Source organism: Chironomus tepperi, unplaced genomic scaffold (genome assembly GCF_022539635.2).
Source record: "Chironomus tepperi strain 1889 unplaced genomic scaffold, CSIRO-AGI_Ctep_v1 contig_58, whole genome shotgun sequence".
Lineage (NCBI taxonomy): Eukaryota > Metazoa > Arthropoda > Insecta > Diptera > Chironomidae > Chironomus > Chironomus tepperi.
Genome location: NW_027226180.1, coordinates 428,109 through 452,340, shown reverse-complemented (window position 1 = coordinate 452,340; position 24,232 = coordinate 428,109). Strand labels below are relative to the sequence as shown.

Genomic DNA, 24,232 nt, shown 5'->3' with positions numbered 1-24,232 from the left:
TTGTAAGGAAAATGGATGTGGGATGGGTTGTGACTGGATATGGGATTGGATGTTGCATAGGTTTCAAAAATTCATAAGAAGTTGTGAAAGTGAATGAATAAAAATTGAAAAATATCGATTTGAATGGTCTTTATTTGAAGTTTTATTGGAATGTGATGTGCGAGAATGGATACTCAAAGCTGAAAGGTGCTGAATGAAGCTGAGAAGTCCCAATTGAAGTGGAAAAATGCCGAAAATATTCGAAAGTTTCCGAAACATTCCGAATGTAGGGGAAAAAAGCCAATTATAGTCAAAAAAGTGCCGATTGTAGCCGAATAATTTCCGATTGTAGCCGAATAATGCCGATTGTAGCCGAATAATTTCCGATTGTAGCCGAATAATGCCGATTGTAGCCGAATAATTTCCGATTGTAGCCGAATAATGCCGATTGTAGCTTAAAAAGAGCCGATTGTAGCCGAAAAATGCCGATTATAGCCGAATAATGCCGATTGTAGCCGACGAATGTCGAATGCAGCCGAAAAGTTCAAAATGTAGCAGAAAAGTTAACGAAAATTGAAACTTGAAGCCAAAAAGTGCGGATTGTAACCAAATAGTTGGCATGGTAGCTTAAAAGAGCCGATTGTAGCCGAATAATTGCTGATTGTAGCCGAATAATTGCCGATTGTAGCCGAAAATTGCCAATTGTAGCCGAGTAGTTGCAGATTATATCCGAATAATGCCGATTGTAGCTGAAAACTGCCGATTGAAGCTGAAAACAGCCGATTGAAGCTGAATAATAACCGATTGTAGCCGAATAATGCCGAATGTAGCCAAAGATTGCCGATTGTAACCGAATGTAGCCGAAAAGAGCCGATTGTAGCCGAAAAGAGCCGATTGTAGCCGAAAAGAGCCGATTGTAGCCGAAAAGAGCCGTTTGAAACCGAATACAGCAGAAAAATGTCGATTACATCTGATAAGGGCCTAAAATAGTCGAAAATGACAGAATGACCCCAAATTTTATCAAATTTATCTACTAATCATAATCCTAATCAACAAATTTCATCTGTTGAAGCTTCTTCCAATACAGCACCTCCACTTCCTCCAACAACACATCCACAAACTCTCTCCAACTCCCTCCAAATCCCTTCTTTTCATCTTTTACACACAACCAACAAAAGAAACAGCAGCAAAACATATTTATGGAAATACTTGAAAATGCAAAAAAGACTTCCTTAAGTCAAGCTATAAACAAAAGTTGTCACAATATATCAAGATGTGCTGTCGTGCGTTTTTTGAAAACAATTTTCATGTTTTTTTTTTCTTTTATATCCATGATAACACCTTCAACCCCTCTTTATTTCTGTGTGTCATCCAGCAAGTGTGAAATAATTTAAATGCATATGTGGTGTTTGTCATGTCGTTGTCGTGGATTACATGTTTGATCTTCTTATTTGTGATTTAATAAAAGGATTTTTGATAAGGAACAATTTTTTTGAGGTTAGAATTATTGTATGAAGGGGTATGCAAGACTATATAAAGGGGTTGAAGATGCATCATTTTTTTATGGATTTTATTGACATTTTTAATCGATTTTTGGGACATAATTTATTCAATTTTTTCATCTTCTTTGTCTTCGTCAGCTTCCATAATGATGACTGCACGATTGTCCTTTTTGGGTGTTGGCTTGCTTTCATCCTTTTTACCTTCCACTTGATTGGCATTCTTTGTGAATATTGTAACGAATAATTGGTAGAAGAGTTCAACTAATGACAAAATGGAACATCCCATGAAGAGTCCAAGAAGTCCGCCACAATCACTCTGGAAGAAATTAGAAGGATATGTATCTTAAGACATTATGATACAGTCGGTACCCAGGAGACCCTGATGTAGGTTTAATGATCAGGAAGTCAACTGAAGCTAGATCAGTGCTATCCTGAATATCACAGGCTTACATGGGTTGCTGACTTAATGGTAGATTCGGCTTAAATCCGGAATTAGACCGGTCTGATCCTAATCCAGCAACCGGACATTCTAGTCCTAACCCGGCAACAAGCCGGCATAACTCTTATATGATGTCAGGTTGGACTGTCATGCAAGAGTCAAGCCTATACCGGATTCAAATCGAATTCGTCACTATGTCACAATCACGCCGACATGTTGCCGGATTTTGGACGATTAACCGTCTTCGGATTACTTACTATGAAATGCTGTATTTTGTATCCCAAGAAGTTCTCCTGTGCCTCAATAAGAAAGTCCTCAAATTCGATCACAAATCGTGAAATTGTTCCACTAAAATAAGAACAAAAATAAAAATATTTTTAATAAATCAAGACTTGATCTTGATCACTTTGATCAAGAGTTGGTAGGAATCCAAAATGGAGTTGCAGCTTGGAGTCCGGACTACCAAAGTCTTACTAAAACCTGTCACTTGACTGAACTGATCAATCTGACCAAGAAGGACTCCTAAAGTCCTGTTAAGATAAGTCAGATTGATCAAATTGGTCATTCCTGTTAGATGACAGGTCTTAGCAGCACTTAAAGAGTCCGGACACCTATGGCTCCACTTTGGAGTCCTTCCAAGTCTCGATTAAAGTGATCAACATTGAAATCCTTCCGATTCTCCTTTAATCAGCTCCACACCCAAGATTGACAATATTGGGAGATTGAACTGAGAGCAGTGCACCTAAAGAAATCATCATTTATATACAGAACTTACTTTGGGAAGTCTATAAAAAATTGCGTATCATCTCCAAATGATTTTAACGTCTTCTCAGTTTTGAAGTCCATATCTGTGCTGGATATAACATCATATTTAATTGTTGAACATGATGGATAGCAGTTGCACGGCATCGAATTCTCTCTGTAGCTTTTATCATTTTCAAGCCAATTGTCGTTTGCCTCTTCAGCACATTGCAGCTTGGATATGTCACAAACTGGAGTTGATGAGTTCCTTGGCATGAAATATTTGACACATCCACATGTAGTCAGTGTATAGTTAGTCAGGCATTCCATGTCACAATGTGTTTTTGTGTACGACTTGAAGAACTGCAGTGGCTTTTCATCCTCAAAGAAGCATCGACGTTGATTGGCATCATAACGCTGTAAATCATCGGAAGTACGAATTTGTGTGGCTTTCATGACCAAAGTTTTTGACTTTTCAACTCCAACAATGACTGATCTGTGCATGTATGATGGAATCTCATTCGGCATGTGCCAATAAATTTTAAATCCTTGTTCAGGACCAAGACATGCTTCATCAATGTCATTTCCACTTTGTGCCAACAGAAACACAATTTTACTTTTACTTCCGCTAAAGATTCTCTTTGGATATTGATCAGTTCCATCATCTTTATATCCATCAAGTGTTGTCCATGTTGAGGTTCTGTTGTTCTGGTAACTGTTAAAGTCAGAACTTAAGTCACTGCCTTCTTTGAACAGCAATGGATAGTCCTGAAGATTGTAAGTCGCACAAAATCCTTCACTAGTCATGACTCGATCCACAAATTCATGGAAATTCTCTGTAAAAAATCCTTTGTCTGTCTTCATGCCCACAAACATCTCATTTAATGGAAATTGCACTTCCGACATCCTTTGGACAAAATCAGATCCATTAAGTTTGACAATAGCTGTGTAATTTTTATTGTAGTCATTAATTAAATTAATGTGACTTGCTGTACAGAGTGGCAATGCCAGTTCAAAATATTCTCTTAAATCATCTCCCATTTCGCCTGCCGTAAATGCATTCCGCAGTGCTTTATTGTAGCTCAAAAAGTCACTTTTGATCTGTTGGAAATAAAATTTTGTGTTAGCAAAATTCTCAAATTTTGATACTTTTTGGACATACCTTAGTTTGTGGACATATCGTAATAGCTGGAAACGGAACAGTCCTGGACGAATTGAACCTGACTTTTAATCCAATATCTGGCGTGATGTACCATTTATCATAAACTTGTGTCGCATAGTAAGCACATCCAAGTATCGACAGACAAAATGCAATAATCCAAAATGTTCTTGTTGTCTTTGGACTCTGCAGGTCACCGATATACTTAACACCATGAATTGTCGATGTATTCACCAATAATCCAAAAACTGATGTTTTAACTTTAACCGGATCCGGTCTTCGATTTTTTATTGACTTTATAGTGTTTCTTAAACTCATGATGGTGGCACTAATAATGTTAAAATTTATTGCAAATGTTTTAGTTTTATAGCAAAAAATACACCCAATTAATATGCACGCAAGTGCTTTTTTACATTTACGATATGTGGACGAGTGGTTATGGATGAATCAGATGTACTCAGGTTAGAAAGGAGTAGGACTAAGATGAACCAAGACTACATAGAAGTAGGAATAAGATGAACCCAGGCTACATAGAAGTAGGGATAAGATGAACCCAAACTACATAGAAGTAGGGATAAGATGAACCCAGACTACATAGAAGTAGGGATAAGATGAACTTAGACTACATAGAAGTAGGACTAAGATGAACCCAGACTACATAGAAGTAGGGATAAGATGAACCCAGACTACATAGAAGTAGGAATAATATGAAACCAGACTACATAGAAGTAGGGATAAGATGAACCCAGACTACATAGAAGTAGGACTAAGATGAACCCAGACTACATAGAAGTAGGGATAAGATGAACCCAGACTACATAGAAGTAGGAATAATATGAAACCAGACTACATAGAAGTAGGGATAAGATGAACCCAGACTACATAGAAGTAGGACTAAGATGAACCCAGACTACATAGAAGTAGGGATAAGATGAACCCAGGCTACATAGAAGTAGGGATAAGATGAACCCAGACTACATAGAAGTAGGGATAAGATGAACTCAGACTACATAGAAGTAGGGATAAGATGAACCCAGACTACATAGAAGTAGGGATAAGATGAACCCAGACTACATAGAAGTAGGGATAAGATGAACCCAGACTACATAGAAGTAGGGATAAGATGAACTTAGACTACATAGAAGTAGGACTAAGATGAACCCAGACTACATAGAAGTAGGGATAAGATGAACCCAGACTACATAGAAGTAGGAATAATATGAAACCAGACTACATAGAAGTAGGGATAAGATGAACCCAGACTACATAGAAGTAGGGATAAGATGAACCCAGACTAGATAGAAGTAGGGATAAGATGAACTGAGACAACATAGAAGTAGGGATAATATGAACCGAGACTACATAGAAGTAGGGATAAGATGAACCCAGACTACATAGAAGTAGGGATAAGATGAACCCAGACTACATAGAAGTAGGACTAAGATGAAGCTAGACAACATAGAAGTAGGACTAAGATGAACCCAGACTACATAGAAGTAGAGATAAGATGAAACCAGACTACATAGAAGTAGGGATAAGATGAACACAGAGTACATAGAAGTAGGGATAAGATGAACCCAGACTACATACAAGTAGGGACAACATGCATCAATTCCTCCAATACCTTCACACCAACCAGTAAACAAACACATTTATTTCCATTTCACCATATCCAATTCCAATACATTCCGTGCGGTAAATGAATGCAACCCCGTCAAATAAATTCCTCAAAGGCGGGAAAATTTACGACATCAATTTGAATTTTAAAGTGTTCACACTCGTCCATTGACCGTAAAAATGTCAACATTAATTAGTAATTATTTTGAATGTAACCGATCCCTCCTTAATTTACTCTATTCCATCAAATTCTCCGTAGCCCATTCTTTAATTAAACACGACACCACCGTGGGATATGAAAAAAAAAAAATAAAAAATATGCAAATTTAAAGAAAACTTCGAGTTTTTAATCAATTATGACGAGTTTTGGACTATCTGGAAAATTTATGGAAATTTTTTGCCTTTTTTTGGAACAATATTTAATTAAATTATGTTAAGGCAGTTGGTAACTAATGGATATTTGAATACTAAATGAGTATTGAGGGGATTGAGGTGTTAATTCAGGTAAAATTGTGTATTTTTGCTTACAAATGACTTAATTTTGGATATCCACAACTTCCTATTTGATCAAAATCTAGTAAAACACTGAATATTATCGATGATTTTGAGGGAAAATCTACAAATTTTTATTTATTTACAGATTCGATAATTTATGTGTATTTTTAATAGAAAAATGTATTCATTTCAAGTGGAGCAATCATCATATTTGGGGTTGGCTGATTATTGTGTAACATGGAAAATTTTTTTCTTGATGTCTTCTCTTCATTTCGTTCCAATGAGTCTCATTGATTGTGGAGCAACAAATATTCAAATCCTACCTTTTCCCTGCTCCATTCCCTAGACTTCCCCATTCCCTACCCTCCCTCATTCCCTACCCTACCCTTTTAACTACCCTACCCCATTATTTACTCTACCCCATTCCCTACATCATTCCCATTCTCTGCCTGATTCCTTAACCCATTCCTCTACCCCATTCCAAACAGCGTTACGTAACTACTAAACAATCCCCCATCTTTTCAATCCTCAAGTATCTTCTAGATATAAGCTGCATTTATCAAACGTGAATTCGTTTTATCTTCAGGCTTGATTTCATTTTGATCATCACTTTTGTGTTTTCTCGTCATAATTGCTGTGAAGATGTTGTAGAAAATCTCAATGATGGAGATAAGTGAGCATCCCAGGAACAAAGCAAGTAGACCTCCAAAGTCACTCTGAGAAATAAAGAAAAAAATAAAAAGCGTTTAAAAGGTCAATTTTGATTGTGCATTGATGATGAATTTTCTGAGTGGAACAGACTGTTTGGGATACAGTCAAGGGAACTAGACATACAGTCAAGTCTAGTTCAGTGATTGGCAATGAGCATGCTTTCATGACTTTGGTAGACTAGTAACAGCATGTTCCATTCAGAATTAATGCAATATTTGGCAATTTTACTCACAATAAGATGTTGGATCTTATATCCTAAATAGCTCTCTCTTGATTCGATTAGGAAATCCTCAAATTCGACCACAAATCGTGAAATTGTTCCACTAAAATAAGGAAAATAATTGAAATTTTGTCATATTATCCCAAGAGTCAGACACTCCAATGTACAGTACTGTACTACAGTACAGTGTCTAATCTATATAACCTGTACCAGTCTAATCTGAACCAGGTTAGACACTGTACTGATCTGTATATGACCTGGTACAGATTCGACTGGTACAGGTTAGACACTGTACTACAGTACAGAACTGTACAAACCCTTGTAATGTCCCGAGCAGCACAAGTCGGGTAATCATTCCAAAATCCGGCCACAGACTGTCGTGACTCTGACATGATGTCGAACTGAAATCATGCCATCATGACTATGCCTTGCTTCAAATTCGGCAACATAGGAGATTCACATCGACATGATATCGTATTTTGGATCAATTAACCGACTTATGCTACTTCAGATATCTAAATATAAGACATAATAATTCAATCAACATCAAGTGATGCTTAACATACTTAGGAAAATCTTCATTAAATTGCGTATCATCTCCAAATGCTTTTAATGTCTTCTCAGTTTTGAAGTCCATATCTGTGCTGGATATGACATCATACTTAATAGTCGAACATGATGGATAGCAGTTGCAAGGCATTGAATTCTCTCGGTAGCTTTTGTCATTTTCAAGCCAATTGTCGTTTGCCTCTTCAGCACATTGCAACTTGGATATGTCACAGACTGGAGTTGATGAGTTCCTTGGCATGAAATATTTGACACATCCACATGTAGTCAGTGTATAGTTAGTCAGACATTCCATGTCACAATGTGTTTTTGTGTACGACTTGAAGAACTGCAGTGGCTTTTCATCCTCAAAGAAGCATCGACGTTGATTGGCATCATAACGCTGTAAATCATCGGAAGTACGAATTTGTGTGGCTTTCATGACCAAAGTTTTTGACTTTTCAACTCCAACAATCACAGATCTGTGCATGTATGATGGAATCTCATTCGGCATGTGCCAATAAATCTTAAATCCTTGTTCAGGACCAAGACATGCTTCATCAATGTCATTTCCACTTTGTGCCAACAAAAACACAATTTTACTTTTACTTCCACTAAAGATTCTTTTTGGATATTGATCAGTTCCATCATCTTTATATCCATCAAGTGTTGTCCATGTTGAGGTTCTGTTGTTCTGGTAGCTGTTAAAGTCCGTACTTAAGTCACTGCCTTCTTTGAACAGCAATGGATAGTCCTGAAGATTGTAAGTCGCACAAAATCCTTCACTAGTCATGACTCGGTCCACAAATTCATGGAAATTCTCTGTAAAAAATCCTTTGTCTGTCTTCATGCCTACAAACATCTCTTTTAAAGGAAACTGCACTTCCGACATGGTCTGTACAAATTCAGTACTATTGAGCTCTGCTGTGTCTGAGAATCCCTCATTAAATTGGTTGATCAACTTGATGTGACTAGCTGTACAGAGTGGCAGGGCTACTTCAAAGTACCTCTTTTCTTCCTTGTCGATATCGTCTTGACTAAAGGCAGCTAATAAGACTTTGCCGTAGCTTAAAAAGTCATTTTTTATCTGGGAGGAATTGAAAAAATTGAGAGGTTTAGAAGGTTATGGATGTTATGTTAAGTAGGAGCCTTAAGGGACAAAGAGTATGGTCCAGGGTTGGACAAACGTTATGTCAGGAAGCCATTATGTCGCCGTTACTCTGACACACTAGTGTGCCGCGGCTTACAGGTTGCCCACCACTGATTTAGTCAATTAGAATGACTCACCTTAGTTTGAGGACAGATAGTAATAGCTGGAAATGGAACATTCCTCGACGCTATATGCTGAACCTTAACTCCAATATCAGGCGACTGTCGAAAGTCACTGAATATTTGATACGAAAAGTATGCACATCCAATACCAGACAGTACCAACACTAATGTCCATAATAATCTTCCAACTTTTGACACTTTTGTGTCTGCAACATATTTAACACCGTGTATTGATGACTTAGTCATCACTGACTCACAAATGCAGCTGTTTGACATGTTAGGTAATATGCAGGATGATCAGCAGTAAGTAAATTTTGATGTATATTCTTTAAATTCCAGTAAAATTCTTCCATATGATCTGAACAATTCAAAAACAAACACTTGACTGAGAGCAAAAAAAAAAATAAAATAACTTCTGTATTAGATTAGGGAATGTGAAGGCTGACCATCGGGATGTGTGCGAAATTTTTTTGATTTTTTTGGAAGTTTTGGGGTCGTTTAGCAATTACGTAACTTGAAAAATTGTCAATTTGACCATTTTACCCACAAATCCCACCCCATTCCCTCCATAACCCCTCCTAACCTCAAAATCACTCTAAAATTTGCCAAAAAATCGTCTCTGCAATTACACATCAGATAGTCACAGCAATTATATTGTTCATGCCCGTCTAGATATGTATGTGAAATAAAAGTTATTGTGAGAAAATATTTTGTGAGAAAAAAAGAAGATAAAAAAAAATTGATAAGAAAAACATTTTTATTGTGTAGATCAAACATAACAATAATAAAAAAAAATGTGATAATTGTGGACAAGATTGAGTCAAGTCAATTTTCTTTGACCGAAGAGCAGCAAAACAGATCGAAAAATTTCGAATAAAACCGAAAAGACCGAAGAAGACCCGAAGAAGACTCGAAGAAGACCCGAAGAAGACCCGAAGAAGACTCGAAGAAGACTCGAAGAAAACCCGAAGAAGACTCGAAGAAGACCCGAAGAAGACCCGAAGAAGACTCGAAGAAAACCCGAAGAAGACAAGAAGAAGACACGAAGAAGACCCGAAGATGACCAGAAGAAGACTCGAAGAAGACACGAAGAAGACACGAAGAAGACTCGAAGAAGACACGAAGAAGACCCGAAGAAGACTCGAAGAACACTCGAAGAATACTCGAAGAATACTCGAAGAAGACACGAAGAAAACTCGAAGAAGACACGAAGAAGATTCGAAGAAGACACGAAGAAGACACGAAGAAGACACGAAGAAGACACGAAGAAGACACGAAGAAGACACGAAGAAGACACGAAGAAGACACGAAGAAGACACGAAGAATACTCGAAGAAGACACGAAGAAAACTCGAAGAAGACACGAAGAAGATTCGAAGAAGACACGAAGAAGACACGAAGAAAACTCGAAGAAGACACGAAGAAGACACGAAGAAGACACGAAGAAGATTCGAAGAAGACACGAAGAAGACACGAAGAAGACACGAAGAAGACACGAAGAAGACACGAAGAAGACACGAAGAAGACACGAAGAATACTCGAAGAAGACACGAAGAAAACTCGAAGAAGACACGAAGAAGATTCGAAGAAGACACGAAGAAGACACGAAGAAAACTCGAAGAAGACACGAAGAAGATTCGAAGAAGACACGAAGAAGACACGAAGAAGACACGAAGAAGACACGAAGAATACTCGAAGAAGACACGAAGAAAACTCGAAGAAGACACGAAGAAGATTCGAAGAAGACACGAAGAAGACACGAAGAAAACTCGAAGAAGACACGAAGAAGATTCGAAGAAGACACGAAGAAGACACGAAGAAGACACGAAGAAGACACGAAGAAGACACGAAGAAGACACGAAGAAGACACGAAGAAGACACGAAGAAGACACGAAGAAGACACGAAGAAGACACGAAGAAGACACGAAGAAGACACGAAGAAGAAACGAAGAAGACCCGAAAAAGACACGAAAAAGACCCGAAGAAGACTAGAAAAAGACACGAAGAAGACTCGAAGAAGACCCGAAGAAGACCCGAAGAAGACACGGAGAAGGCCGAGGAAAACCGAATAATACCGAAGAAAACCGAAGAAGACAAAAAAAGACCCGAAGATCTGATGGTGAAATCGACACCAAGAACTCATATAGATAGTCATCCTCATAGCACCATTGACTGACGCTTACGTCCGAAAATCCGATTTTAATTAAAAAAATACTTCAATGACTGTAAATTACGGGTCATTAATCAGAGTTTAAATTGATAGTCAAATAAAATTAAAATTTAAAACTCATAGTGTGAATTATCGTTTTGATTTCTTAATAACGTAATTTATTGGCTTTTTATAAGACTCGACAGACTTTTGAGCTGTTATTGATTATTGCTGTAATGTTGTGCGTGTAAATTGGTGTTGATGGATATTTTGTGGTAAATCTGCTTAATGTCATTAATTACAATTATATCTCGTAGATAGTGAGCATACGCACCTAATTCAGCATGTCCTCATGTCTGCTCAGTTGTCCATCATCAGCCGTCCATCCTCCAAAATCCAAATTCCCATAAAAACCGCACATCTCATAAACCGCGCAGCGCATTGTACGAATAAAATTAACTAGACCGCAAAGTCGCAAAAAAGAACAAAAAGAAGTCATCAAAAATTCCAGAGAAAAGGAAATAAACCGCAAGCATGTATTAATGGCAATGTCTGGGTATGGCCTTCAAAAAATTATTATCTCCGACATTGAATTCTTTTATTTTTTTTTATTTTCTTCCACATATGTTTTCAAACAGAGAATTTTTTGGAGAGCGGTTATTAAACTGTGTCATAAAAGTGTCGTTGGTTGACTAATTTTGATGGTCTGTAAAGTATTGAGGGCTTGAAGTTGACTTGGGTTTTGTATGGAGCCGAACAGAGTTAGCAGGAGCAGAACTTTGGGAGTTCGGACACCAAAAGTCCAAAAAATCACCTTCATCATTGAATCGCCTCCCAAAAAAATTGGAATCGCTTACAATGGAGACTGGACTCCACTGAAACCACCTCTACATTGAATTCCTGGCAACTCTGGAGAAAATCGACTTCAAGCTCTTACAAAATCTAAGTCTAGTCCACTTTTTCATACAAAATCCTAGCCAACTTCAAGCTCTGATTAATATAGGGTGACCATCTGCTGTATTTTTGCCGAGTCGCTGCTGTCCTTTTCTACCTGGCTGCTGTGTCCCGACAAAGCCTCAAAATGTCCAGATTTTTTCCACCTTTGAATCTCGATATTTTGCAAAAATCCTCATGCTACCCTGGGTTAATACCAAGGTCTCTTAGGTCAAAAACCTTCCTAAGTTTCCTGATCCATGTATCGAAGTTACATGATTATTGAGAAAATGGGGGATTGGGGGTTTGGTCAGTTGGGGAGACTGTCTATTTAACTTGGTGATTGACCAAACGTTAAGTGCCCATTCTTCCAGTGGGACTATCCGTAGCACTACAATCAGGCTAGATACGGGAGGTTTGAGTAGGTTTACAACCTGTAATGTTCGGAATCAAACTATAAGGAAGAGGATGGGGAGAGGATGGGGAGAGGATAGGGAGAGGATGGGGAGAGGATGGGGAGATGAGGGGTGAGGAGGGGGAGAGGATGGGGAGAAGGAGGGGGAGATGAGGGGAGTTTGGATAATTTTTATGAAAAAACCTAGCAAATTAAATAGGTTTTAAGGAAAAAATTGGGCTTTGACTTCCAAAATCACCCCTCACTCCCCTTTATATCCCCCATGATCCATGATGACTTAAGAAAGTTGGGGTAGAATGAGGGAAGAAGGCGCATTTGCATGTCTTATGTATGGATCCCACCTGAATACTCCCGAATATCTTGTGAATATCTTCCAGCTACACTTAATGTGTTTTTATTTAAAATTGAAAATTCAGCAAAAAAATTCGATCTTTTTTTCCTTTGTTTGAATATTTTTCGTACCTTTTTTATGCTCAATACATCCTCAATACATCCTCATGTCTTATACTTAATTTGAATACATTATCCATCAAAAAATCACATTATCTCACCCTTATGAATACAATGCCTTCCATTTCCTTAATATCCTAACAAGATGCTTAGATGAATAGCCCATTAATGACTACATGCTGCAAAGTAAGGAACTCGTTATCGATTTTTATTGGAAATTTATTCAAATTTTTAATGTCATTTTCATGCTTTTGCCTTTTTTTCAGGCACAATAACATCAAATTGTTGATATTTTGTTTATTTTTTTAGAATATGGGTAAAGAGGGTAGGGGGAGGGGGTGGGGTAAATTTGAATGAATATTGATGTATACAAACACTAGAGTACGATGAGACAAACAATGCGAGTCATTTTGGTGTGACATTAAACAAATTTATGGCAGTTAATGATATGGCATTGTTATTATTATGTGGATGGTGAGAGATGGGCAAGGTTGGAGGGCAGTGGAAGGGATGAATTGGTGAAATTTTGAATTTTCAAATATTTTTTTAATTTTTTTGAATTTTTTGAATTTTTTGAATTTTTTGTATTTTTGAATTTTTAGAATTTTTTGAATTTTTTGAATTTTTTGATTTTTTTGAATTTTTTGAATTTTTTGAATTTTTTGAATTTTTTGAATTTTTTGAATTTTTGAATTTTTTGAATTTTTTGAATTTTTTGAATTTTTTGAATTTTTTGAATTTTTTGAATTTTTTGAATTTTTTAAATTTTTTGAATTTTTTTAATTTTTTAAATTTTTTGAATTTTTAAATTTTTTGAATTTTTGAGGTTTTTCATTTTTTTAAATTTTTTTAAAATTTTTTAAATTTTTCAAATTTTTTAAAATTTTTTAAATTTTTCAAATTTTTTTAAATTTTTCAAATTTTTTTAAATTTTTCAAATTTTTTTAAATTTTTCAAATTTTTTTAAATTTTTCAAATTTTTTTAAATTTTTCAAATTTTTTTAAATTTTTCAATTTTTTTCCCAAACTGACTCAAATTCCACTAAATTCCATGCTAACTATAGACACAGTTTTAATAGAGTATGACACAAACAACAGCAGATGATTATTACACCGTCCGATGTTCAATGTTATGTAAATATGTAAATATAAAGTTCTTTTACGCCCATATGTACACAAAATTTAACAATTACATGAATTATGTTGAATTATTTTTGATGAGTTTTTGTGTTTTTTGTTGGACATAAATTCGATTAATATTTTATGGCATTTTGGTGTTTTTTGTGAAAGGTATTGAAGGAATTGAATATTGTGGAAATTAAAGGAATTTTAATAAATTTTAAAAATTAAAAAAATTTTTAAAAATTGAGAAAAAAATAAAAAAAAATTAAAAAATTTGAAAAATTTGAAAAAATTGAAAAAATTGAAAAAATTTGAAAAATTAAAAAAAAAATAAAATTTTGCACAATTTTACTCCTTTATTTACTGTTAAGATGCTCAGCAACCTCAAAATTCACAAAATCTCCAAATTACCCCACCTCCTTCTCCCCACAACCCCCCACAACATCCACTTTAAAAAGTGTAAAAATCTAATTTGCTGACACTTAATTTAAAGCCTTAAGATATAAAGGGTGACGAATAGAATTTATCTCATGGGAATTGATGAGTCGTGGAATGAAAACCGCAGGAAAATTAGCGACTCAAGGTGGAAAATAAAGGAAAATTCGAGGAAAATGTTTTTAATTATTTAAGGTAAAGGATAAGATGACACTTGTATTCATTAAAAGAACGTAAAAAAGTTTTTTGAAAGTTTTTTTTTTTGGTGAAATATGGTAATTATTTAATAATTAATGTTGGATGGATGTACAGCAAGGTGGAGTGGATTTTTGGAATTATGTTAATTTATTTATTTAGTTTAAAAAACTTTAGTTAATGTGATTTTAAAATTATGCTTTAAAATTTTGATAAATTTTTTTAAATTTTTTAATATTTTTAATTTTTTTTGAATTTTTTTAATTTTTTTTTTAATTTTTTTCAAATTTTTTTGAAGTTTTAAAATTTTTTTGAATTTTTTACATTTTTAAATTTTTTTAAACTTATTAAATTTTTTTGTTTAAATTTTTCAAAATTTTTTTGTATATTTTAAAAAAAAATTTGAATTTTTTAAAATTTTTTGTAACTTTTTAAATTTTTTTTAAATGATCCAATTTTTTTTAAATTTTTTTAATTTTTTTAAATTTTTTCAAATTTTTAAAACTTTTTCAAATTTTTAAAATTTTTATAATTTAAAATGTACGTTTTTTGAACTTTTTTAGTCCAAAATTCGTGAGGATTGACTTCCTTTTCCCTTCCTCCCCTTCCTCCCCTTCTTCCCCGTCCCCCCTTCTCCCCCCTCCCTAACCCTCAACCTCCACACTCTCCAAATCTCATCAAATTCTTCATCCATATCACATCCTTATCTAATATTCAAATCTGATTAACAAGACTTTAATAAATCATCCCACATATTAACGAGTCAAGTTCCAACTTCTCACTTGCTACGCACACTTAATTAACATTCCCTCATCATTAAACAAATTTATTGATTTATCCTCATCAGAACCCCTTCTTTTTTGTTGGAAGTGCCATAATATGTTATACTTTAAGTAGAATATGAAGTAGGAAAGGAATGAAAAAAAGTTCACATATGCCTTTAATTACGATGATCTGTTTTTTGGTATAATGTGAAGTATGGAGGAAGGAAGGAGTTGGATGGTGGGCTGGATGGATATGGCGCATTTCACCTAATTGACTTAGAATTGGGACGTTTCCCAATGTGGTGTATGGACTGGATTGGAAGAGCCTTTTTAGACTTTTTGGAGTAAAAACTCGCAAAGTTTTGCCAATTCTGCTCAAATGTGCTTGAACACCTTATTTGCACAAACCTTAAGCGACTGCCTATGCTACACTTACTCAAGTATGTCAAGCAGAACTCATACTTTCTGTAAAATAGTAAAATGACACCAAATTAAAGCATATCAATTCCAAATTTCTATCCAATTTTACCAAACTTAATCCATCAGCTAATCAAGTCCTCAAAACCAACAACAACTTCATCCACACCATCCATACCCAAACTATATTCATATCCAATAATAAATTATGCACCCTCATTTTAATTCCTAAGCACAAAAAAAAAACATTTTCATTATTTTTATTACATTCGAATCTTCATCTTCACTCTCATATGAATACATGAACATGCCTAGCTTCACTTCATTCTAATGTGAAAATATAATTTTTTTAACCCCTTTTTTTAACCCCATAAAAATGAATTCATTTTTTTCCGCTGTTTGTTGTTGTTGTTGTGTGGATGAAAAATCTTCTTAATTATTTAAAATAAACTTATAAAATTTCAAGAGTTGGATTTAGACTTGGATGGAGGGTTTTGGGAATATAGAGGCAGATTTAAGGCATATTGTCTATCTGAATAGAGCAAGTCGGCTTGATTGATCCAAAAATCCGGATTATTCACTTGTTGACTTGGTTTCAACAATAGAGTCAGTATTAGACGCCATTTGAGGAAGGCTATGAATCACAATGGATCTGTTCCGGACCTGGTCTTGATCTCGATGTCAAAAAACTCGTCTAGAATGGGACTTCGGGAAAATCTGAACCCAAACCGACTTCGATCTTTGACAGTTTCACAGAAGACATGCACAAAAGGTTGAAAATCAATTCACAGTCCAGATGAACTCTGTTCCAAGACCAGATTCGATGAAAATCCATCCTCAGACTAGAGTCAAGGTAGCTTGAGACCAGATTTTTCATCCATTTCTTCACCCAGATTTTAAACTTATATCTTTAAATTACTATCTGTGATTAAATTTAAAATTAAATATTCATTTCATGAACTCAATTTAAACGCGATTTAATTTATTCAAATTGTAATTAAGAAAATGAGAAATGTGATGTCATTAAAATTTTAAAAATGTGTTTTAAAGTTTTTTTCTTTTTATTTTCTTATATAGTCTTTTATTAGTTTGCTCTGTGTAGCGTTTGATCTGTACGGCCAGCAAAGTAAATAAGTAAGTATGTGTAACGCAATCCCGAGTAAACAAATTTAGTCGATAAGATGTCATCGTAGAACAAAGAACACTTGGAAGGAAACTGTCGGTAGTGATAGCATTGCATTTGGTATTGGTAATTGGCAGACAAAAACCAGCTTTAGGATCCATAGCTTCTCTTAGTTGGCATCTTAAACTAACTCTATCACTGACTGATCCTTTTTCAATTGCCAATACTCTTCTTATAGCCTTTAAAATTGTAAAAATTCCAAAATTTGACATTTTTTCACATAAAAGTCTTCAACTCCATCCACTGCCAGTATCTTTAACATCACAAAAATATAAAAATATAAAAAAAAACAGCACAAAACTTGTCTCATAAAATATTAATTTAATTTTATAAAACAGCAACGAAAAAAAAAGAAAAAATTAAAAAAAGAAACAAAAAAAAAGAACCGAAAATGTCAACATTGTCAAGAAGTAAAAATTATGACTTTAGCATCAACATCGTCTCAGGCATGCAGCATCAAGCAAGGAGAAAGAAACAAAAAATTGTGCAAATAAAAATACAAATTGCTGATTAATTTTTTATCGCTCTTTCGAGAGAGGGACGAGAGTAGCAGTGCCATTTATTTATATCCAGTATATCCAGCATGACTGAATAAAAAAAAATAATTTTTTATGCCACAATTTAATTTTCTTTTTTTTTTTTGTTGTTCCTGTCGTGGATGATTCTTGACTGTAAGAGGGGATGGTCAGGTCCTTCTTCGCAGTTTTTATTTACTTAACGGTGGAAGTCCCTTGTGGCATATTTTTTATTTTCTTACGTCATCTCGTGATATGATCAGCGTTGGATGGAATATTGGAGGGCAAAATGTGAGAAAATTAATTTAAAAATTGTGCGTCATATTCTGGGGGAAGACGGTGGACTTTATTTTCAATTTTGGAGCTGTCTGCTGCTCATAATGGTCATTTGTGCGTCATATTCTCAGAATACAGTAAAGATTCCCCTCAAAAATGCTATAAAATTGCCAAAAAATTTCACTCGTGCGCCATATTCTGGGAAAACTGCACAGTCTCCTCAAAAATTACTGCAAAGTTCACAATGTTGTTCACTTGTGCATAGTTGTGCAGCATATATGGAGAAAACGGTAAAATTTGCCCTCAAAAATTCTTCAAAATTGTTAATCTGTGCGCTATATTCAATGAAAACTGCACAGTCTCCCCCAAAACTGCTGCACATTACCAAATCCTGCACACCAAAGTCAATTTCATTACCTTAAAAGCCTTCATCCTCTACCATTTCATCCACAATCTCATTCAATATTATTTTACATCAATCAATAGATTTCAAGTTCCTTTTCATATTCAAATCCCACAGTTGACACACAAAAAGGGATCTTGGATAAATGCAAAAAAAAAAAAAATGAAAAATATTCTTTGTAGTTGTCGCATTTTCATTTTTGCCAATTTCCATAAGAATGAGCAATTCAGTTTGGATTTTGTGTGGATTTCTTCTTTACTTTTTGGTGCTTTTGAAATGCAAATCTATTGAAAATCAATGGAATGCAAACGAGAAAATTCACTTATGGATATTGAAATGGATGTGGTGTTATTGGGTTTGCAGACGGAGTGTGCAGTATGGAAATTGATATATAGTGGATTTGTTGCTAGAACGTGCAGCATATTTTGGGAGAAACTGTACTGTTTTCCTTGAATATGGCGCACATCTGAACAATACCGCTCCTCTCACTTCGCTCATCTCTCACTTCGCTCATCTCTCACTTCGCTCATCTCTCACTTCGCTCATCTCTCACTTCGCTCATCTCTCACTTCGCTCATCTCTCACTTCGCTCATCTCTCACTTCGCTCATCTCTCACTTCGCTCATCTCTCACTTCGCTCATCTCTCACTTCGCTCATCTCTCACTTCGCTCATCTCTCACTTCGCTCATCTCTCACTTCGCTCATCTCTCACTTCGCTCCTCTAACTTCGCTCATCTCTCACTTCGCTCCTCTCCCGTCTGGATGACATCCAGTCACATGGCAGAGTCAATTATCAATCCCCCACTACCCCTGTTCATTCCTCAATTATCAAATTACTTGACTCATTTACTATCAAATTTGCTACCCCACACATCCACTTCCTTCACTAAATATTCGACACACAAAGCAATAAAATTTATGAAATAATCGAGAATTGTGCCAATCTAGACAAAAAAATAACCAAATTTTACATTGACTCCATCCAGATTATCAATTTTACTATTCTATCGAGTTAAAAAGCCACATAAACAAAACAGTGAGCAGAACAGTGAGGAAAATTGCATGGAAAATTGAATTATTTATTTGGTGGAAGGAAATGAATGTCAATTAAGGAATTGAGATGGAAATTTATATAAAATTTATGGAAAATGAATGGGAATTGTGAATATGAAGGGAGTGGGGGTGAGTCGAAGGTTGAAGGTTAAGAGTAGCAGGTAGGAATGACTGTTTTTGGTGGGAATAATGAGGATTTGGGAGGGGTTGGCGTAGATGTTGTAGTTGAGTCATGATGTGAGATAGCATTTTGAGATTTTTGAGGTTATGTCAATAAAATTTGAATTTTCAAGAATTTTCTAGGTTACGTTCAAGATAATTTTGAGGTTATGAGTCTCAATTAGACCCTTAAACCACAAATTTCTTCACAAAACACCCCAAAGCCTTGTCACAAGCCGATCCTTACCTCTAAAATCAACCTTAACCTCAAAAAACTGACCCTAACCTCCAAAAATCCAATTCTAACCTCCAAAAAAACATTCCCAATTTGCAAATTAAAATAATTTCATTAATATAACATAATCACTAATAGCCAAATCGTACACAAGCGACCATTTGACATCAAAATTTTAAAATATTAAAATAACCTAAAAAAAAAATTTGAAAATTATTAGAGCCACGACTGCAATTATTGTCATTATCATTATTTAATTACACTAAAATAATATTCGCATTTCTTTTGGATATAAAATCTAGTAGGTAATAAATATCGCGAATTAGCGTCAGATTTAGAAAATTGCATGAAATATTCAAGCGGTGCAGCAGTGAGCAGCAGCGACTATTCATAAATATTGTGCAAAATTAAATTTTTTTACGTGGTGTTTTCCGAGAAAAAATTCAATTTTAGATTCAATGACTCGGAAAAGGATGCAAGGGAACTGAACTTATCCAATTTGTTGCTCAGTTCGAACTGAACTTATCCAATCTTTTGCTCAGTTTAGACTGAACTTATCCAAACTGTTGCTCAGTTTGAGCTGAACTTATCCAACCTATTGCTCAGTTTGAACTGATCTTATCCATTCTGTTGCTCAATTTTTGTTCAGTTTGAATGGAACTAATCCGATCTTTTGCTCACTTTTGCTCAGTTTGAACTGAACTTATCTAATCTGTTGCTCAATTTTGCTCAGTCTAAACTGAACTTATTCCTTCTGTTGCTCACTTTTGCTCAGTTTGAACTGAACTTATCCAATCTTTTGCTCAATTTTAATCAGTTTGAACTGAACTTATCCAATCCGTTGCTCAATTTTGCTCAGTTTGAACTGAACATATCTAATCTTTTGCTCAATTTTGCTCAGTTTGAACTGAACCTATCCAATATATCTCCCACTTTTGCTCACTTTGAACTGAACTTATCCAATCTGTTGCTCAATTTTGCTCAGTTCCCATCCCTTTCCTTATAAAACTAGTTTTACCAACTTCAATAATATCCAATGCAAAGTGCAATTAAAAATTCATTTAAATTTGCACAATATAGACACAAAATTCCATCGACTGACTGTATACGAGGTCGGTAAAATTGCATTAGAACAATTGCAAGTGCTTTGAATATCTAAACACTTCCGGTTAATGGAATGGCAACAATACATTTCAGTTCCCATACCCAAAAAGTTATGTGAAAATTGCAATAAATGTTCTTGCATAATTTAATTAGATTTTAGGTACGGAGGTTGGAAGTAGGAAGGCATATGTTGCATAGGAAGCAGTAGGAACTATTTTATAATATTAAAATTGGATTTGAATGACTTTTTGTGGATCTTCAATAAATCCTGACTTAATATGAAGACATCATGTCCATTTATCCATAATAAATTCCATCAATATCCAATAAAGTTCATCCATAAAGGCACAAAATATCCATCAAATTAAATAAAAAGCCATTTTAACCATAATATTCAATGTCTATAGGATGTTTATGATTTATGAGCTGAGCATCACTTCTTGGTATATACAGAAAAGTGTATTTACATGTTTTCCATGTGCTCATTTTCGGAATTGACATAAAAAACCATAAAAAGCAAAAAAAAACTTTTCCATTTGTCGACCTTTTTTATGGGTGAGGATGTGTGTGTCATTTGGTCGTGGATATATGCTGGAGATGTTGTTTGTTTTTTGGTGCTGGTTTTTTTTTGGTAAAGGGTGACCTGTTAAAGAAGATGTTCTTTGTGGGATAAAAGGGGTGATGTTGGATGTGGGAAGTTTGGACAAGTATGAAAAGTCATTATGTGGACAACATAGAGCGCATTTTGGTGAATTATTGGAAATTTCTATTGAAAGAATCTCAAATGTGACTTAATTGATGACAAGAGATGATTTGGGATTCTGAAGAACTCATGAGACAATGCTATTGATAGACAACCTGGATAGACAACCGTGGTACTTTAAGCTGGGTAAAAACGACAATCCTACACTCCAAAAAAGGTTTAGCTACCTGACAAAACCCAAAACTACCTTCATAGTGTTCAAAGGGGCTACTCTACTCCTTGTCATTAATTTAGGGTAAGAAGAGGTAGGATTAAGTATCCAGGGATACACTGTCTGGGTTTTTTGTGCGATCCTTTCAAATTCCACAGTCCTAGAGGAGCTGAGATAGGGTAGGTAGATGTAGAGTAGCCAAATATGTCCTACCAAGTGAAATGTCGCTTCCCTCCTTCTTGCCATAGCTCTAAAGCATCTAAATAATGACAGATTATCCCAGGTAGACCTAGAATTGTTGCTTTGTACGTTGCATTGATACATCCAGGGTCATGCAACGTGTAGAGTTGGAAATTAGGTTCTGCATGACTGCATATCCTTGAAAATTCCAAAACTTGTCAACTCTTCTCTAACTCTAATTCAAAACCGATAACCCATCATTCCTCATCCCCAAATAACCCATCACCTCCAATCCAATCCCATTTCTACCGCAACAAGTCACTCACCCACGTAATAAAAATCCACATCCATATCCTCATTCTACATATTATTCGATAAAATTGTAAGTAGCACAAAATAAGGAGTTGTAAATGAATGAAAACATAAATTGAGATATGCCATCAATGGTAATTTTATTTTCCTTAAAGTAAACTTATCCTTTATGTCGCATGGGATTCTTGAGATGAAAGTAGATCCTTTGGAATGAGGCAGAAATGACGTTGAAAAGATGTGACATGGGGATTCCAAATGGATGTTGATGTAAAAAAATAAAGGGGTAAGAATAGAAACTCATTCCTAAATATAGCATACATACCTGAGATGTAGATAGGTAGATGTTTAAGATAATGTAAAACCTTTTCCATTTTGTATCAATCTATTATTCATTCTCAATTTTCTCGAGTTGATGGCTGTTTTAAAGGATGTTTTAAGGTTTGGAATGATGAGATGGATTGATGGCGAATGAAATGTTGACTACAAATTGGAGTTAGTTGTGAAATTTCAGAATCCGTGCTCCATATTTGGTGGGAGTCATTACTGTCTTCCCAGAATATGGCGCACAGTAGTCAAAAGTTGGAAATTTTGGGTGTAAACTGATAACCAGAGTTGGCCAGAGCTAACCAGAGCTAATTTTGGGATCCGACCCCAACTTACCTGGAGTCCATCAACTTTGATCCATGGCCATCCTCAGATGCCCCTAAAATTGCCTCTACCACTGACTTCCGCTTGCCAATTTCCCATATCCAGCTTCTTTATCTTCAACATCATCCAAATAATCTCAACACATTTCTTCAAACTCCTTTCATTGAATTTCATATCCATTACCTTTCATATCATCTCTTTATTATGACAATAAGCGGATTATGCTGAATATTCATGCAATTGTGTTGATTGCGAGAAATTTCAACAACGACGTCGAAAAAATGGATTGAAAGGAAAAGGAGTTGAAAAGATAAATTTTTTTCTCTCACGAGGATTAAACGAGGCTTTATTTAATCAATTGATTGCTCGTTGAAAATTGTTGAGATGTGAATGAGGATGAAGGATGGAGTGTTGGGGGTGTTTTGATGGGAATTAGGAGGAAGCAAAGGAACGGGATTGAGAATGGCTTTATGTTCTGTTGGTTGAAGGACTGCGGCTTGATTGCGGATGTGGAGTTGATCAGGATGGTCAAAAAGTGGTCTAAAATGGTCAAAATTAATGAAATTAGTTCCATACTGTAGATATTGACTAAATTAGGGCAACCTCAGGATAACATAGTCATGATAGTTACTTACTTACTTACTTGACTGGGGTACACGAGAATCCATTGTCATGCGTATAGAATGTCTAAAGACAGCTCTATCCTTGAAAATCTGCTCTCAGTTCAGTGACAGCAAGCATTCCCGATGATAAGACCAAGTTCGAGACTTCTCGGATGGTTCTCGGTTTTGAGAATCTATCGATATCGAGACTTTGGCATATCTTAGCTGTAACAGCTCCAAACATCTAAATATCCTCAAAAATACTCCCAATCAATTCACATTCCCCAACATTTCCATCTCAATATCCATCAAGTCATCCTCATGCACTTATCATCATCAATCAGAGCCTCCCAATGGACATCCAAAATTTTCTGTCTTGAATCCTTAAAATTTTCTCTCCTTTTTTTTGTCTCTATCAAAACTCAACGGACTCGTAAGAAATGAGGAAAAATATTGTTTTTTTACGATTATTCGATCATAAAGTAGCTCAATTCTCATCCCAAAATCATCATCAAGGCACTCAACAGAAACACCCAACAAAACGACAAGAACAATAAAATTGATTTGTCATAAAAAAAAGGAACATTTCAATGCTTATTCATGGATGATCCATCAAATTAGTATTCTGATTACGTAAATTTTGTGATTTTTTTTGTGCCTCATTCCTTGCTCAATTGGATTGGATTTAATGGAAATTAGACTGCAAGAAAATGACAATTTTGATTTGTTTGAAGGGAAAAATGAAGAAAAATTGGAAAATGAGATTAAAAATAGGAATCGGAAGGGAAATGGAAAGGTAGAAATTAAGAATTGATAAATTGATGGATGAAAATTGGATGAGATGGTGACTAATAGCTTCGATAGCTCGGTCTTCGGTCTTCTGTAGTCATCGGCATTATTTGGTGAATTTCGGAGGTCTTCGGAAGTCTTCGGCAGTCTTCGGTGGTCTTTGGAGATCTTCGGTCTTTGTTCTTCGGACTGGATCCTCAAATACGACACGCGGTGCCTCAATCTGAACAATAAGCCTCACAAAATGCTCCAACCTTCACTTCACACCAACAATGTTCTTCATCACATCCATTTACAT

At 35.3% G+C, this 24,232-nt stretch overlaps 3 protein-coding genes across 3 annotated transcripts; 1 reads left to right on the top strand and 2 right to left on the bottom strand.

The window, feature by feature from the left end:
• Positions 1 to 1,295: 1,295 nt before the first annotated feature.
• Positions 1,296 to 6,029, bottom strand: LOC139100100 (pickpocket protein 28-like). The gene is made up of 5 exons (XM_070652695.1): positions 5,966 to 6,029; positions 3,824 to 4,148; positions 2,696 to 3,762; positions 2,178 to 2,268; positions 1,296 to 1,797 (listed from the first exon to the last, which is right to left on the bottom strand). Exons 2-5 carry the CDS (start codon positions 4,136 to 4,138, stop codon positions 1,585 to 1,587), a joined length of 1,686 nt encoding a protein of 561 aa, XP_070508796.1. The 5' UTR covers positions 4,139 to 4,148; positions 5,966 to 6,029; the 3' UTR covers positions 1,296 to 1,584.
• Positions 6,030 to 9,076, bottom strand: LOC139100101 (pickpocket protein 28-like). Its single transcript, XM_070652696.1, has 4 exons — positions 8,697 to 9,076; positions 7,430 to 8,496; positions 6,876 to 6,966; positions 6,030 to 6,648 (listed from the first exon to the last, which is right to left on the bottom strand). Exons 1-4 carry the CDS (start codon positions 8,955 to 8,957, stop codon positions 6,472 to 6,474), a joined length of 1,596 nt encoding a protein of 531 aa, XP_070508797.1. The 5' UTR covers positions 8,958 to 9,076; the 3' UTR covers positions 6,030 to 6,471.
• Positions 9,077 to 9,489: 413 nt separating this feature from the next.
• On the top strand, positions 9,490 to 10,924 carry LOC139100302 (uncharacterized). The gene has a single exon (XM_070652927.1). The coding sequence runs from the start codon at positions 9,741 to 9,743 to the stop codon at positions 10,854 to 10,856; it is 1,116 nt and encodes a 371-aa protein (XP_070509028.1). The 5' UTR covers positions 9,490 to 9,740; the 3' UTR covers positions 10,857 to 10,924.
• Positions 10,925 to 24,232: the final 13,308 nt, after the last annotated feature.

Excerpts from the sequence above, each read along its gene's own strand:
- LOC139100100 (XM_070652695.1), bottom strand. The coding sequence starts at position 4,138 with ATGAGTTTAAGAAACACTATAAAGTCAATAAAAAATCGAAGACCGGAT. Across the intron at positions 2,269-2,695 it reads TTTTTTATAGACTTCCCAAA|TGGAACAATTTCACGATTTG; the intron begins GTAAGTTCTGTA and ends TTCTTATTTTAG. Across the intron at positions 1,798-2,177 it reads ACAAAATACAGCATTTCATA|AGTGATTGTGGCGGACTTCT; the intron begins GTAAGTAATCCG and ends AATTTCTTCCAG.
- LOC139100101 (XM_070652696.1), bottom strand. The coding sequence starts at position 8,957 with ATGTCAAACAGCTGCATTTGTGAGTCAGTGATGACTAAGTCATCAATA. Across the intron at positions 6,967-7,429 it reads TTTAATGAAGATTTTCCTAA|TGGAACAATTTCACGATTTG; the intron begins GTATGTTAAGCA and ends TCCTTATTTTAG. Across the intron at positions 6,649-6,875 it reads ATAAGATCCAACATCTTATT|AGTGACTTTGGAGGTCTACT; the intron begins GTGAGTAAAATT and ends TTTATTTCTCAG.
- LOC139100302 (XM_070652927.1), top strand. The coding sequence starts at position 9,741 with ATGACCAGAAGAAGACTCGAAGAAGACACGAAGAAGACACGAAGAAGA.